Below are 17,032 nucleotides of genomic sequence, written 5' to 3' on the forward strand. Positions count from 1 at the left end.
GAGGAGGTGGAGAGCTTTGGATTGGATTGGGAAAAGGGAAGAGGAGAGAAGAAGAAAGACCTCAGCGAGCAACAAGAAGGGAGCACGGACGTGAAATTTGTGAAATATGAACGGACGTGAAATTTGTGAAATATGAATGGACGCGCAGTAAAAATTATAAAAAATTATTCAAAGACGGTCATTGTAAAAAGACCATCTTTGTATCATCATATCTTTAAGATGGTTTTAATACACCCGTCGTTATACCAACATGCTTCCTTATAAAACTTTGTAAAAATTACAATAATGTCACCGCTACTATTTCTACGACGTGTTGCATTTAACCGTTGTAATTGCGGCGTCATAAAATGACATTATTGTAGTAGTGGCAGGGTGCATTTCAATATAGTTTAGGGGTGGAAAAAACAATGTACAATGTAATCAATTACTTACTGGCACGCTTGATTAAAAATTTAAACCGCAGAAGAAAGCAATTCCAAACAAGAGGTATGAAAATTATACAAATAAAATGGATATGCAACATAATGTTCCAAAATATAAGACAAAACAATAAGTATATAGTGCCTGATTTAGTGTTGAAAATTTCTAGCCTTTTATATGTAAGTTTTCATATTCTTATCCATAGATCAAAGTTTATAATCTTATTTCAAATAGAATGTTTTATTGTTAAATTGAGTAATGTAGTTTGACCTAACTATGAATTAAAATTGTGACATAGTAATTACTAATTACTAATTTCACAATCATGTTGCTATGTATTACACTCAACATAATGTATCACCATTATTCATTCCACATAAAGCTGAAATTAAACACTAAAGGAACAAAAATGCAGCACATTTTCTCATAGTCAGTTATACACGAACCTGGCTAGGGAACAATACGACCTCCAGGTAGGTGAACAAGCCACCAATAAAATCAACTAAATGTTTCCCAAGAGCTACTGTACAAATACAAGGAAATAGATCAAGATGCGAATAGTCTGAACATTCAACAAGACCCACTAATGGTATATTCAGACCCAACAATTTGTTTCCCATACAACCCCATAAAACCAAGAAAGTTAGACACAAAACTATGAGCCTGAAAACAAACCTAGCCTTCAACGCGACCGGTTTTACATGACGATGGCATCCCACCACGTTCCACGGCTAGTGAGTGACGGGGGACGTCAGCTGAGTGTGTGAGGAAAAAATACGCAAGCTCATTTACTTCAGGCATGAGAGGGTCATCTGTGAGTGACTTCAACCAACAGCCTCATTTAAATGATTGTGCATACGATGACGATGTGTCAAAAAATGTGGTGGAATTCTCATTTCAATGTCGATCCTATTAGAGACCGTCTTTGTATGAAGCATTCGAAGACAAGTTTTGCTACACCATTGTTGTTGACGCACATCATAATTACAAAAATGTTACTGTATATGCTTCTAAGATGGTTTCAAAAGGCCGATGTGAAACGTGAGTAGTAAAAACATCTTTTTCTAGTAGTGTCCGCATGATATCTCTTATTCCACACAAAGGAAACCAAATATAAAAAAATAGAAATAATAAAAAAAGGAAATGATGTTACATGCAGATAAGGTCTATCTGTATGGTGGATATTGAGGGTATTGGCCAATTATATAACGTAATAAAGGAAATAAAATTGACACAACATAAGAAAAGAACACAACACTTAAATAATACAAAATAACAAAAATATCCACGAATTAAGGACCAATATATGCAAAGTGATAACAGCTAGGATATATTGCCCTTTGTTCACAAATCACAACCACAAGGAATAATGGCCCTATCTTAACTTAGGACCATATATATGCAACCTTTGATCAAATTTAAGTTAACTCTCCATTCGTCTGCATTTTCTTTGTCTTTTCTACTATTTTGTCTTTGGCTACAGATATCACCCTGTGGTGACAATGCAGTCACGGACATCCAAACATGACAAACAATCAAAATACGCCAAGTGTACGTCCTGCTTGGACTTAACACAGTGGCCTCTTATAATGAGAAACCTTCTTCACATTAAATTGGACAAGGATGTTACCTGGTTGGTCTAATGTAATGGGAAAGCATCTTGAAATTAATTTGCACAAGGCCATTACATGATTGGTAGAGGTAGCATATGTTATGTATCTGAAAATATATATTCTTATAAGGGATTTTTTCCTTTTTTTTTTTTTATAAATAAACTATATGTATTTTTTACAAAGGCAATTCGTCTCAAATCATATATAACTACTATGTATGAAAAAATTTTCTTTTAAAATATTCAATATAATTACATACTTATATCTAATTCAAAATACTGGTTAAGCTCAAATAACTTGTATCGATTGAGTCGTACACACTCGATAGTAAAAATTTACTTTTTTTTCTTTTAAAATATATATATATATATATATATATATATATATATATATATATATATATATATATATATATATATATTGCATGCCCTAATTATAATTTATTAAACAATATAAATAAGTATATTTTACTTGTTTATTTTTAAAATAAATTCATTCAAGGTTTTTTCTTATTTGTTTTCTCTTTATGAGAATGCATGTCCAGTGCTAATACCTTTTATTTTTCTCCCTACTTATTTTCTTAGAGTGAGGCAAATATTAGTTATTTGTAAGTGTTATTTAAATTCAAAAGTTTTTCTTATCTTGAACCGAAGCATAATCTTTGATCCCATAAAATTTTTGTAACAAAAGAAAATCATTTTTCATTTGAAAGGATGCATGCATTGGATTGGAGATGTTGCCATTGACTACACAAGATTAATTTGTTACCATATTTGTGTGAAAATTAGGCTATGTATATGTTCCACCCCTTTATCATGGTACCCTTGAATAGCTAAGATCCTGATCAGAATTAGTACACTGCAGGTTTAGCTAGTAGTGAAGTACCTATAAATTTTAGGTATGTTGGTTTGTGACTTCGTTGTGTAAATGAATATAATATAAAAGATACACAGCACAAACATAAAAACTAAATGAGGAAAAACTGTTTTGATCATTTCCAACCAATTTCTATGTTATATATAATAATAGTTGTCAAATTTCAATTTTTAAGAACAATTTATAATATTCATAAAAAAGTATTTTTCTGTTTAAGCCTAAAAATGAAACGAACATATAAATTAAGTTGGTTAAACCTTTTATTCATCTAGATACAATATAAGCTTAATATATTCGTTTTATCTCCACTCTCTAGGACATTTGAAAAACAGAATCAATGTGTGAAGATAATTTTCACTTTTGATAATTTTACAGAACATATTGAGTTGGGAGATTAAAAAAGAGTGCTACATTAATTTGCATCAAGTTCAGTTGTATCAAGTTGGTTTCTTTTGAAAAACTTAAGTACTCACTCACGTGATACTAATTTGACAGTGTTGTTCAGTTAGAAGACAATACAGAACATCCAAGCTCAAGTTCAGATTTATTGGACCCCATTGGTTTAGACCGAATTTCGAAAACCAGTCTGAGAGAGTCTTTACACTCCTCTCATTGGAGAGGTACTTGCAATCGCATCACAAATACCACCTCTAGTACTAATTGCTCTTTTTTCCTTCTTCAAATTAATGCCTTCCCAACTTTCTTCTTTTCTATAATCTTCTTTGCTTCTTCTTATTCATTTGATTGAAGCTGTTTCCATCATGAAAATGGACCACTTCCTCATCAACTAATGATGCTGCCAAAGTGGATTTAATGGCATGATCACACAATGTCCATTTTAGAGTATTAAAAATGTCTACACCCCCCTTGTACTTGTACACATGCTCTTTTGGTTTCACATATATCTTATATACAGTAATAAAAGGGTAAACTATGTATATTCTTCGTTGAAATGTATGTTGGATAACTTACACCTTATTCCTGTAGTTTCTTTCTTTTAAAAAAAAATTGTGAACTTTTATACTGTTTAACCTTCCTCAACTTTAACGTAAGTTTAAGACATTAATTTACCAATTAACTCTAATGGTAATTTAGCATTTTTTTCAGTTTACCCCCAAACTTCATTTTTAGGTTAATAATGTGTAAAAGGCTAATGAGCTGTTTGGGACTAAAATAGTATTAAATTATATATTAAGTATGGTCTCAAATTTAAATTTGTGAATAGGAAAAAATGTTATTAGAATTAAAATTGTTACATAAGACAGATTTCTTAGAGAATAATAATTATTGACAATGGTGAAAAATATTGTCTACTGCTTTGCTGCCTTTGCAATCGGAAAAAAATAAAAATTTGTTTGAACTAACTTTAATTTTAATTTTAAAAGCATATATACACTAGTGTCTCTTTAGTATATATTAAAAATCATTGTAAGTGACTGCTGTATTCAGAGATTTGTCTTCTAAAACATGTTGACGGGTATATTGTCAATTCTGTATAACTATATATACTGTATTGATGAACTTTTGGGAAACAAAATGATTACAATCATGATTGACGATTTTTCAATCCGTTGGTTTTAAAAATAAGTTATCCATAGTTCCAGTATTTCTGAATCTTAATTAAAGTAAAACATAATTTTCTAATCTAAGAAAATTTATTTTGAAGATAACGTATAGAAATTAAATGTAATTGACAGAGATAATTTAGAAAGCACAAAAAGCTTTCTGCGGCACGTGGGCATCATTTGTTTGGCCAACATTATTGAGCTTCGGCTCCTTTAAGGCTTGAATCGATCGAAACTTTTTGACAAGGTGTTATACTGCTATCTATGACCCTAATCAAGGGCATTTGAGAGCCTGTGAATAATTTACTTCTTTTTTTACTAAGTAATTTATCTTTCTTCTCTATGTTGGCATTGCAGGTGGCTACACGATTTGATACACTAATTTCAGGTTCAAAAGTCAACCATATTTCTCATCATCATTGTATGAAGATCATTAGGGATGTCTGGAAACCATTGATAACGTAACAACTCAAACAATTAAGTGATGCAAATCAAGAATATTGTGTATTAATTTTATTCTCCCCTTTCTTCTTCCGAACTCTAAAATTTTTAGTATTTATTTTACCATAATTCCACGCGACCTTATTTTAACATTTTCTAAAACACTTTCAGCCCTCAGTTTGTTTGGTAACATATGGTTATTGCAATTTGGTTATTCCAATTGATATATAATATAGAGTGTGATTGAGTAAATAATTAAATTAAATGTTTATTTATTAAGTTTTTATTATATGAAAATTGATATCATAAATTTAATAATAAAAAATGCTATTGAAGTTATGAGTTCATTTTTACAAGCTTATATATGAAATTTGCTCGATCAAAATGAACAACCAATTGTTGAAGTAATTAATTAAATAGATATTTTAAATTAACTTTGGTCCTATTACAGTCTATAATAGATTGTTCATTGTTGTACAACCTTGAAATTAATATAATGTATAAACAGAGTCTAGGTCCATTGAGTCATTGTTATTGTTGATTTTATCACCCCCAAGTGTTAATTAATTGAGTAACTGCGGAGAGAAGAAATAAGAGACCTAAAAACAGAGAAAATTGACATTATTTTATGGTTGAAGAGCAGGGCAAATGTGACAAAGGGAGTCTTTGACAGGAAAGTAAAAGTGATTCATATGTCCACAAGATGAAAGACAGTGATGGAGCTAACATTGTTAGGGAAATTTTGATTGAGGAAACAACTTGTCCTATTTTCCACTTTTCCCTTTTCTGCCCTCTACTACAAAGTGTCCCGTTTTCTTCTTACTTTGAGAGAATGATGTTTTAACATCTTGAAAAGATTCCAAAAACTGATCACCCCACTTTATATTATACCTGTACACTCCCCCCACAATAATTCACTATTTGGTCCTTTGCATTATTCATCTTTCACTTCTTACCACATCCAAACAATGATTTTCTCTCCCTTATCCAAATTCACCTTTTTCTCTTTTTTGCCTCCTTTTGTAAATTAAAGAAAAAACATCGCCGACCAAATGCTGATCAGCATAAAACATTTTGAGGCCTGCTTAGTGAGTTCTAATCATTTTTACAAGTATAACTAGCACATTGAGTTGGAACCAGCAGAAGGGGTTAATTTCCCATAACGTGTTGAACTACAGCTTAAATTATGGTTGGGAGAGATATCCACAGTAAGTCTCGAACAAAATTGTTTCTAACAGAAAATACCTACCTGTGAGGGAAAAAAATATATAAGACTAGGGAATTTGTGGCCTAAGCTTTTTCAAATAATAAAGACTGCTATTTTCACTTGGTAACAGTGTCAAAAGACACATTCATTGGCTATAGAATCATATTGTATTGTAGTAAAGCAGTTATACAAGAAGCCGTTATATATATGAAGCATTTAAACTGCTTTCCACCCCTAAAGAAAACTCAAAACCTTTGGTCTCAGGCGACAAGGTTTGAATAGACATGATTAAAATTGTTACATGGATTCCATTCCAGCAGCACTACACGAATGTTGTTAGTGGTTATCTAATCTTAGCAGCACGGGTGACATGAATAAAAGGTAATTAATTAATTGCCTTTCTAAATCCAATTAGAGACTGAATGTAATTTTCAGTTATTACGAGAGACTTAACTAGCTAAGCTAGCCAAAACTTTGAGTCACATGTATTGTATGTACTGTCATTTTGAGTCACGTGAAAGTAATATATGTTGCCCATTATGTTATTCATAATGTACATTATGAATTGGTTTTTGGTAACATAAACCATCAGTTATCAGTAGTCATGTCAATTGCACCATTAAGTGAACCAAATCTAAAAAGGGTCACTGATACTTGATTAGTTAGCCTTTTAGCTGAAATTGAGCCTAACCGTTATTAATACCATTAGTTCATATTCAATTTATGATGCACGCATTAATTCTTTCTCCACAGGTTTGGTCCCATCTTGGCCTTTTGAACTGATGCGCATTAGATTTGGGGGAAGCAATAGCTACTAATCATCACGAGATGATGGAATTTTTTGTCACATTTTCTGTAAGAATATAACTTGTCTTTTGTTTCTTATCTGTGGTTCTGTAAGTCGTCCCAAAGGACTAAAGGTTCAACTGCACAAAGCTCCAAGAAACATATCCACTTGGAAAATACCTTCAAAGAAGCACTTGATGCCGAGGCAAATAATTTTGAGGAATAAAATGAATATATAAAAAAAATATAATGTAATAATACAGCATTGTGCTGCTTCTTTGGTCACATTCAACTCTTCAGTCATCACGTTTTGTTTGTTGATAAGTCTCATTCAACTTCTTTGGCTATCAGACTGGCAACGCTGTCACGGATTGAGAAATGAAAATGATGTATGCTTAGCCAAACAATCCAGAAGAATGAGGTATTTTCAAACAAATGAAGAATATGTTACTTGAAGTATCATTTTCTATATGCTTCTCAAAACACAATAAACCACCTAATATTCATACTTCTTCTGTTTGTGACTTAGGGGTGAGACACATTTTAAAATTGAAATCTATAGTTGCATATTATTAAGCTAATGATGAGTATGCTACTAGATTTTGTAATATGCAAATAGAGATTTCAATTTTTAATTAAGCTAATGAAAAATTGAACATTCCAGTTGCTTGTCTTTCACTTTATCATATTTCTTTTTGGTGAGCCCTAATACAATTGAAAAATTGTGCATTGGTGATCAGTTGGTTAGTCGTGAGTTCGAATCTGAAAACAGTCTTTTTCCATATATAAGGGTAAGGCTACTTATAGTGACCCTCTCTCGTACTTTTGTATAGTGAGGAGTCTTATGGCACCAGCTATCCTCTAGCCAACAATCAATGACTTATCAATTCATTTACTGAGATTCATCTAAGGGACTAACCTGTTTTTTATATTTTAATTAACTACGAAGTTACCTTCTGTGCCAAAAAGAAGATACTGTTATTAGGCAAAGAGCATCAACAAGCCCTCATGGGATATATTGCAATGAATGAAGCAGAGAATGGGTTGCCAAAATGGCATTCAAAGAGCAGAAAAAGACCACACGCATGCTTGTTGCAAAGACAAAATGGAAATAAAAAGCGAGTTTTAAAAATCCCTTCCCTCCCCATGACAGTCACTTTAGCAGTCTCAAAGCATGCATGAACAACAAAAAGCATATGCATGATTTGGTCCCCCCCACATACATACAACCCTTTCTTTCTCTCTCACTTCCTTGGAGGCTTTGATGCAGATAGGAACCAAAATGACCTCCGTGTCTCAAGCAGCATTGTTGTGATCTCCTTTAGGACAACAAACCCCAACATTTTCATTGTCCAGACTCTAGAATCATAGTTATTATATATATCATAATAATACATTACAGAATGTTTCATAAGGAATGCATCAGAGTTTGAACTTAAAGAACATTGTTTAGAACTATCCCAAAAGTCTTTATCAATATGATGGCAAATAAATCAAATTTTGATTGCAAGTTAGGGAACTTCTTTCCAGCCACATTATTATTAGTTTATTATTCCATTCGTTTGATCATTGTTACATTTTTTGTTGTTATCAGGGGAGGGTGCAATGGCAAGCCACATTATGCCTTTTTTTTCTTCTTGAGAAACATAAAAACACGGTTTCTGAGGCAATGTTGGAGGAAAGTAAAAAAAACGAAAAAAGTGTCACATTATAAACGTTAGTTTTAGATGCAGTGATTAATTGTACTATCTATCATACCGAGCCTCAATTTGTGCTCAAAGTATTGGCCACCATATAAAGGGAAGAGCCTTACTTTGCTTTCAAAGAAAGGAAGAATGTGGTTGTGGTTATAACTTAGAAACATAGTTTAGGGTCATTGATTTTGGAACTACAAGAAACAGGGTGGTCCGTGGTTGGGAATAAAACAATTAACAACCGAGGAAAAGACACATATTCACGTCTCTCTTACTTGGCAATAGCTTGTTGGTATTTTCATTTTTCTAGTTGATTGAAATAATGTGAGTGTTTTAAATCTCTGTTATTATATTCAATTTTTACGGATAAAAAAAATAATAATAATTAAAGTTCTCTCTTTTGCTTCGTTTAAGAATATTATCTCCTCTGCAAAAAAAAAAAAAAAATTATCTCCCAAAATTAATCTTACATTTAAGTTTAAAACGCTTCTTGTTTAGAAAAAAATTAAACTGAATACTTCAAAAAAAGATTGAGTTTTGTGGATATCGACCATGAGATGCCTTCAGCAAATAGGGCAATTACCTTAGGGTCTTCAAAAACTTTATACTTTTAATAAATTTTATTTTATTTTTCTTATTAATTTTAATGAAAAATTTATTTAAAATAATTTCTCATTATTAAATTTATAAATCTATTATCAAAATTATTATTATTACTTAATTTTATAAACTTTTTATCCCCTAAAAAAATAAAATTTTCTAATATTCAAGTTATCTTCATTCTTTCCCCTTTCCATTTCATTGTTAAAACTCCTATCTGTTTTTAACTTTCTATTCTTTTATTGCTAACTTTTCATTATCCTCCTTTAATCAACTTTAGTATTTTCACCCTGTGAAATAAGGCTTGATTGTTGTTGTAATCAATATTAATATTTCATACTATCATCCCATTGATTTGAAAAATTGAACTGGACCAGAGTTAATCAAGTGTATCATATAAGTATTGGAAGTCATGAAGAGTTAAGTGATTTATTAATTTCTTCATCAAATATGGATTATTTTAATTTATTTTAAGGACCGAAGATATCGAATGAAGTGCTAAAGGATAAATCAGAATCTAATATTAAAAAAAATTATTCTTTTTTCCAATACATCTTTTACTCATTCAATTGCTTCCAAAAAGTAATGATCGGAACATTATTCACAATACTATAACTTTTTCGATTTACTAAAATAAATCTTCAAAATTAAAATATTAATTTTATTAGTATCTTATCTATTGAACAATGTTTAGTAAATACAAAACTTGGATGAATAAGACTCCGCCTGAAATAAATTAAATTAAAATTTTATAAACTATAATCGACTCGACCTGAAATAAGACTTTGTACTAAGTTTCCACATTGATGCAAATTGGCATTGATATGATATGACCTTCCTTTACTGGTGTGAGTTGTTTCAATATCATTCCATATCGGCAAAGTCAATAAAATGGAAATTCTTGCTTCCTCCTCAAGAATGTGCTTTTATATACCTCATCCCCCACAGGCCGGATTACATCTACCAGATTTAAAGGGATCTACCAATGGGGCCAATATTTGTGAAACCCAGTATGAAACTTTAAAATGAGGAACCGGGCAACCCTATATTATTTAACTGGAATATACAGAAGTAATGGTTAGAAAAAGAAATACTCAAAGTTAAATTTTAGAGTGCGTTTGAATAGAGAATTTTAATCAAGAAAAGTAATTTATCAAAGAATTTAAATTTCTATAATCTAAAATTCGTTGTTTGAATGTTTTTTTTATGAAAAATTTAAATTTTTGGAATTTTAAAACAAAATTTTAAATAACTTAAAATGTGAAATTTCAATTTCCTTCTAAAATATGAAAAATTGAAATTCTCTTCTTAATAGAAGAATCTTCTAAAACATTCGCATATTTCCTTTATAAACCTTCATCCCCTCTTTCACCGTCTGATGATCCTCTTCTTCAAGAAACACCGTTTGAGATCGTGGAGTATCATTCGAATGTGGGTGTAGGAGGACACGTAGAACTACACCCGTCAGTCAGGAGAGCAGATGCTGCTATCCATCAGGCGATGGAGGTGCTCGTCGACACGAAGGGTCTGAGTCATACCTTGCGTTGTTGACTGAATGTTGTGGTCGAGTGTGGTGGTGTATGCCGCTGTATCCCGATTCCCCTACGACTTCTCATGCTGCATCATTATTATTCTTTTATTTGAAAGCGCATCAACTATATTTTCTCTTCTCTTTGCATTCATTTTCTTTTACTCTCACAATTTTAATTTTTTTTATCCAAATACAAATTTGAAAATAAAAAAATTTCAATTGAAATATTTGAAATTCTTAGAATTTAAAATTTCTCATAATTTTAAATTCCCTCATTCAAACACACTCTTAAAGTAATGTTCCTAAATCTTAAAAAACACCAACGTAATAAATGTTTTTTTATTCAACCCTAATGACCGTTAATAGTTTGGGAGCTGGAGGAAAATGAGTGATTATTTCTTTATTTGGTTAACGAGTGGGTGACATAGGAAATAACTTTTCCCCTTGAAAGTAAAAGCCGTCTTCTCCTGACTTGAGTAAGAACTCAGCTCTCTTGTCCTCACATCAGCCATTAAAATGAATTGGAGATTTTCATGTCGTTTATGATCACGTAAAGTGACATTAAACCAAATCCGCTTTTGCAATTTGGCATGAAGTTGCCATTCATAAAATCATCGATAGACAATAGTTAGAAAAGTACAACGCTAAGGCCCATTTGGAAGTTAACATAGATCGATGCCTTATATACCATCAAATATCTTGGACAACGTATGTATTTAGATGAACACGTCATAAGTAGGAATAAAGAATAGCCAAGAGCAAGAGGGGGGCTTAAAGGTGAAGGGAGATGGGGAGAGGGAGAGATCACAGGTTCAAATCCTTCCCGAGGACATTTTTAACAAAACCAACAAACTAGCATTAAAAATAGAAACAAAAGAGCAAGCGAAAAAGGAATAAAGGCAACCCAGAATGATCAGTGATTTCAAAGGACGGCATTGTGATTATTAGAAAATGATCCACAGACTATCGGGTTAAACAACAATTTCTATTGTCTTGGTTCAAACAGTATTATACTCATGCCATCCCCCAATTCATACACGATTGTGACTCCTCATGGACCCATGTAAATGGTCAAGAAACAGAAAAAACAAGCTAAGAAACAACTAATTAAGCTTAGCAACAACTCTTGATCTTGTTGCATTACCGTGATCCTGACTAGAAAAATATCAGTATCCGACTATCCTATATGAAAAGGGTTCAGTCCAATAACAAATGAAGTCTGCATGGTATATTAAAGGTTGTGTTAATCTACTAATAATGTTGTTCAAACAACATTGAAGGAAACACGTTTGCAATACAGAAGAGCTGCATGAGCATTTGTGCAAAAAAATGTGAGATAACACTGAACAAATCTGGAAGTAAATCTCATGAGGAGAATTGCAAGTTTTTTGTGTGTAAAATGTTGCTTATATAGCATCACTTTAATCTACAATGTACATTAATTAAGACCGTGTAAACCAGGATGCATCGAACTACAAAGTCTACCCATGTCAAAGAACCAACCAAAGCATTCATTTGGTGTCCTTCAATCAATAATGATGCTGTAGACAAGAATTATGAGGTACATATGTCAAAAATCATAGAATGTAAAAAATTTTGGTTTGTTTGGCTTTATTCAAAGAAAAATTCAACTTCTTTTTCACTAATTTAGATGAAGGAAAAAAGAATAAGCACTCACCAAAATTTCCAAACAAATGCAATTGCAGATACTTCTGAAGAGTACAACATCAGATATATTCTGAAAACTTAAGCAGCCAACATACCAGAAGAAGCAGCTTCTTTGGAATTCATGGAACAAAAGAGATTCAAGACATCAGCATGATTGCGGATGTAGCGTGGACACTTAGAGAGGAAATTTTGTGCTTCTTCATGCCTTCCGTTCTTGAAAAAGGCTTCAAACATGCAGAGAAACATGGATGTAGATGGAAACCTCTTTGATGTCATTGCCTTGAGAAACAGTGCAGCAGCATTGCCACTTCCACTCTTTGACAAGTGTTCAATAAATGGATCGGTAAAAGGTGGAAATCCAAGGGTTCTCATTAATCCCAAAATATTCAATGCATCTGTGAATCCTCCTTGAACCAATAACTTAGTTACCAGCAGCTTGTAAGTAGAATGCCAGGGCTTTAACTTTTTCTCATTCACTAGTCGGCATAGAATCTTGCTTGCATCTACTGCCCTATTCATTTGGCAATATGAATTCATTAACACATCAAAAGAATATCCTGCAGAAGCAACCCCCTCTTTCTCAACAATCTCTTTAAAAGATTCAAAAGCTTTATCAAGGTTCCCAGCTACACAGTGCCCCTCAATTAAAGAATCCCATGTCTTGCGGTCTGGACTAGACCTAGATGCCTCAATTCTATTCATGAACTCGTGAGCTTGTTCCTTGTTACCTGCAGCACCAAGTCTATAGGCAATTTTACTCTGTAAATTACCACCTGCAACAAACCCACAATCTTCCATTTCTTTCAAAACCTTGTTCCACTCTCCAGTCCTACCAACACTTGTCAAAGTCTTCAGCACAGCATCAGCCATAGAATCGGTCAACAAATTCCCACTTCCGGTAAAAACCTTTAAAACCCTCAAAAACAAATCCATATCCAACTCTTTCCCAGCAGCAACCTTCCTCAACAGAAAGACACAGCACTGCACCGTAGGCTTATTCACACCAGTCATAGCAAACTCGTAAAGCTCAACAGCATCCTTCACCATTCTCCTCTTACAAAACCGTCCTAAAACCTTAACAAAGGTCTCAAACTCCATCTCAAACCCGGCATTCCTCATGTCACCAACAAGCTTCCAAAACCGGTCGATTGAATCCTCCCTCCCCAACACTCTCGCCATCGCATTGTAAGTTGCCCCATCTTGCTTAAACATCCCACTCTCCTCCAACCACCGGAAAAATATCAATGCCTTCGCTGGCTCCGAAGCCAAACTCTCCAAAACCATCTTAACGACATCACCGGAGAACCCTACATTCAAGTCCTTAATCTGCCTCTCAACATCATCATCCCACACATTGTTCCTCACAATCCTACACACTATAGCAATATTCTTCTCATTCAAGTTATCATACAAACCCTTCAACTTCGCCACATCAGCAACCATTCCACCCTTCTCAAAAGACTCCAACACTATCTCCTTCACACCTTTAGAAACACCATACCCTTTTTTCTTCATCACATCAACCAAGTCCCAAAACTCGTGAACAACACCATTGGTCCCCAAAACGCGCAGCATCGAGTTGTAGCACTTGGAGCTCAACCTCTCGGGGTGGTTCTCCGAAACCCAAAGGAAGAACCTCCGCGCCGCCTCGACGTTGGAATCTAGCTTCCACAGAACTGCGAGGACCGCGTCGTGGGTAATCATAACGCGATTCGAATCGAGGAGGGTTTTGAAGTCCTCGGAATCCGCAGGTTTGGAGAAAATGTCGACGACGAGGAGGTTGTCAGTGTCGGCTTGTGCTAGAACGGGTTCGGAAGAAAAATGACGGAAACTAGGGTTTAACTGGAACGTGGAATTGGCGGTAAAACGACAAGGGATTGAAGAGGAAGAGGGAAGTACCTGAGAGTGATTGAGAATGCGGTCGCGAAAACGGAGAAGGTGGTGGAGAAGACGCCATTGGTGTCTCATTGCTGCAACACGAACGAATCGAGGGATTGGGATTTGACACGAAATGGATCGAGATTTTGAGTGTTAGAAAGAAAAACGCTAACAAGGGTTTAGGGGTTTTTCTTTGAGCGCATTGTAAATAAGCCGGTAACAGGAATCAAACCTGTCACTTTTGGGATAGTAGCATGAAACTTAATAAACTTAATTAACAGATTAATTATGCTACAGAATAATTAACGTTCTTATATATAATATTAAAATTTTTAATTTATATTTAATATATATATAAATTTACCTAATAAATTTTATAATAATTAATTTATTTATATATATAAATTTTTATAAAACTTATTATTTTTATTTAAAATTTATATATATATAAAATATATTATTAGATCAAAATTAATTATAATAAAATAAAAAATACATTAACAAATTTATATTAATAATATACTTTTTTACATATATAAATTTTTATTAAATTTATAATTTTTATTTACAATTTATATAGGTAAGAAAATTAATTATTAAATAAAAATTAAATATCACATAATTTATTATATAAATTTATATATATATTATACATTAAAAAATTTAATATTATTTATAATAATATTAATTATTTTATAATATAATTAGTCTAGTCAATTGATTGTCATGCTAACGCCAAAGTCACAAAATTAGAATTGCCATGTTATGGTGAGCAATTTGCATAGTGAGCAAATAAAAACCCGGTTTTAGGAGATACTTTATTTTTTTTTTTACGTTTGTACTTTTGGATTTTGATTTGGGCTTAGTAATTTGGGAGAAACAGTAGGCCTGTTTGTCCATGCCATTGGGTTCAACCTATTTCAGGAAAATTAAATTAAAAGGAGAAAATATTTTTAAATTAATTTTTGCAAATATTTGATGTTGAATATATTAATACGTTTTTTTAATGAGAATGAATGTAAAAATCTTTATATAACTCTTAAAATAATTATTATAAAACTCATTTATCAGAAAAAGTAAATATTATAAAATTTAATAATTTTATCACAGATAACAATAATATATGATTATATGATCTATTAACACCTAATTATTTTTTTTAAAAAAATATCCTATTCTCGAAATATTAGAAATATCAATTTTATGAGTCTTTCCCATGAATCAACGTATGATTAACCTTTATAGTGCTTGGAAATATATTATCACCATTGATGATACTTTGGAAATAAAATGAGTTTTTTGCATTTTAAGAGATTAATTTATTTATAAAAAAAAGTCAAAGATAAATTTTGGGATTAAAGTGTTTGATGTTTGCAAAAAAAGGTGTTTATAAATAAAATATTGTAATCAAAGGAAGCAAATATTTTCTCAACCTCGCTTTATTTTAATTATTTTCCATGAAATAAATGGAGCAATTGCCTTTTTTGAAGGTTAAAATAAATTGCATTATATTGTTTTGCCTTCGTTTGATGTTATTGTATTTAGTTTCAGAAGTTTTTGTTATGAGATTTAGATAAAATTAAATGAACCAAGAACATGGGATGAAGAGAATAAAATATATACAAACAAAAAGAAGTGAGTTCAGTTGAGTAGTAGTTATAAGGTACTGTAAGCATGTTTACACAAGGGATGAGGCTTTTCTTTGCAGCACTCAAATTGATCAATATATAATTGCTTAATACAATGATGCATAAAAGAATACAATAAAATGGAGCCACAACATGTGACTGATCAGAATATAGAAACTCAAAAATCATCAACAAAGGGGTCGGTACTTAATAATCTTTGTTGCGTATTGAGATTATCATCATACATTTTCCTGCAAATCAGTATATCATCATATGATATGCAAAGCATTTGTTGTGTAATTGAATCATCTTTTTAATATCTTGTTAAGGCTAGCTGATAAGGTGGCAGTTATAACTGGTGGTGCAAGAGGAATTGGGGCAGCTGCAGCTAAACTGTTTGCTGAAATTGGAGCACATGTGGTAATTGCTGATGTGCTTGATGATCTAGGTACCACAATGGCTGAATCCATTGGTGGCCGCTACATACACTGCAATGTGTCGAAGGAAGATGATGTTGAATCAGCCATAAACCTTGCACTATCATGGAAGGGCAATCTAGACATCATGCTCAGCAATGCAGGAATTGAAGGCCCTAAGGGAAGCGTCACAACCCTTGACATGGACCAAGTGAGGCACTTGTTCTCCATCAACCTTCATGGAATCAATCATGCTGCAAGGGCAATGATCAAAGGTAACAACAACAAATGAGGGTCCATCATATGCACTTCAAGTGCTGCATCCATCATGGGTGGATTGGCCTTGCATCGCTATACAATGACAAAAGCAGCAATTGATGGGTTGGTGAGAAGTGGTACCTGTGAATTGGGAGAGCATTGGATTCGTGTTAACTGCATTTCCCCACATGGGGTCCCCTCTGAGATGCTTCTAAGTGCTTGTAGAAGGTTTGCTCATGGTCATATTAACCCTCAAGGGTTGAAGGAACTGATTGGGAGCAGGGCAATTTTGCTTTAGGGGAAAGGTGCAACCATTGAAGATGTGGCACATGCTGCTTTGTTTTTGGCTAGTGATGAGTCTGGCTTCATAACAACACACAATCTTCTTGTGGATGGGGGACACACCTCTGCTGATAGTAGAATGAGTTACATGTACCAAAACCTAAAATGA

At 32.8% G+C, this 17,032-nt stretch overlaps 1 protein-coding gene and 1 pseudogene across 2 annotated transcripts; one reads left to right on the forward strand and one right to left on the reverse strand.

Moving 5' to 3' along the window:
* Positions 1 to 11,446: 11,446 nt before the first annotated feature.
* Positions 11,447 to 14,512, reverse strand: LOC100786212 (pentatricopeptide repeat-containing protein At3g02490, mitochondrial). Of its 2 annotated transcripts, none has more exons than XM_003530419.5 (2): positions 12,412 to 14,512; positions 11,447 to 12,274 (listed from the first exon to the last, which is right to left on the reverse strand). In XM_003530419.5, the coding sequence occupies exon 1, from the start codon at positions 14,367 to 14,369 to the stop codon at positions 12,480 to 12,482; it is 1,890 nt and encodes a 629-aa protein (XP_003530467.2). In that variant the 5' UTR covers positions 14,370 to 14,512; the 3' UTR covers positions 11,447 to 12,274; positions 12,412 to 12,479. The 2 variants fall into 2 exon arrangements, with proteins under 2 accessions (XP_003530467.2, XP_040874374.1); XM_041018440.1 differs by having other exon boundaries at positions 11,447 to 12,038; positions 12,412 to 14,486.
* A 1,535-nt stretch (positions 14,513 to 16,047) lies between these two features.
* On the forward strand, positions 16,048 to 17,032 carry LOC100786736 (short-chain dehydrogenase reductase ATA1-like; annotated as a pseudogene).

Source organism: Glycine max, chromosome 8 (assembly GCF_000004515.6).
Source record: "Glycine max cultivar Williams 82 chromosome 8, Glycine_max_v4.0, whole genome shotgun sequence".
Lineage (NCBI taxonomy): Eukaryota > Viridiplantae > Streptophyta > Magnoliopsida > Fabales > Fabaceae > Glycine > Glycine max.

Excerpts from the sequence above, each read along its gene's own strand:
- LOC100786212 (XM_003530419.5), bottom strand. The coding sequence starts at position 14,369 with ATGAGACACCAATGGCGTCTTCTCCACCACCTTCTCCGTTTTCGCGAC.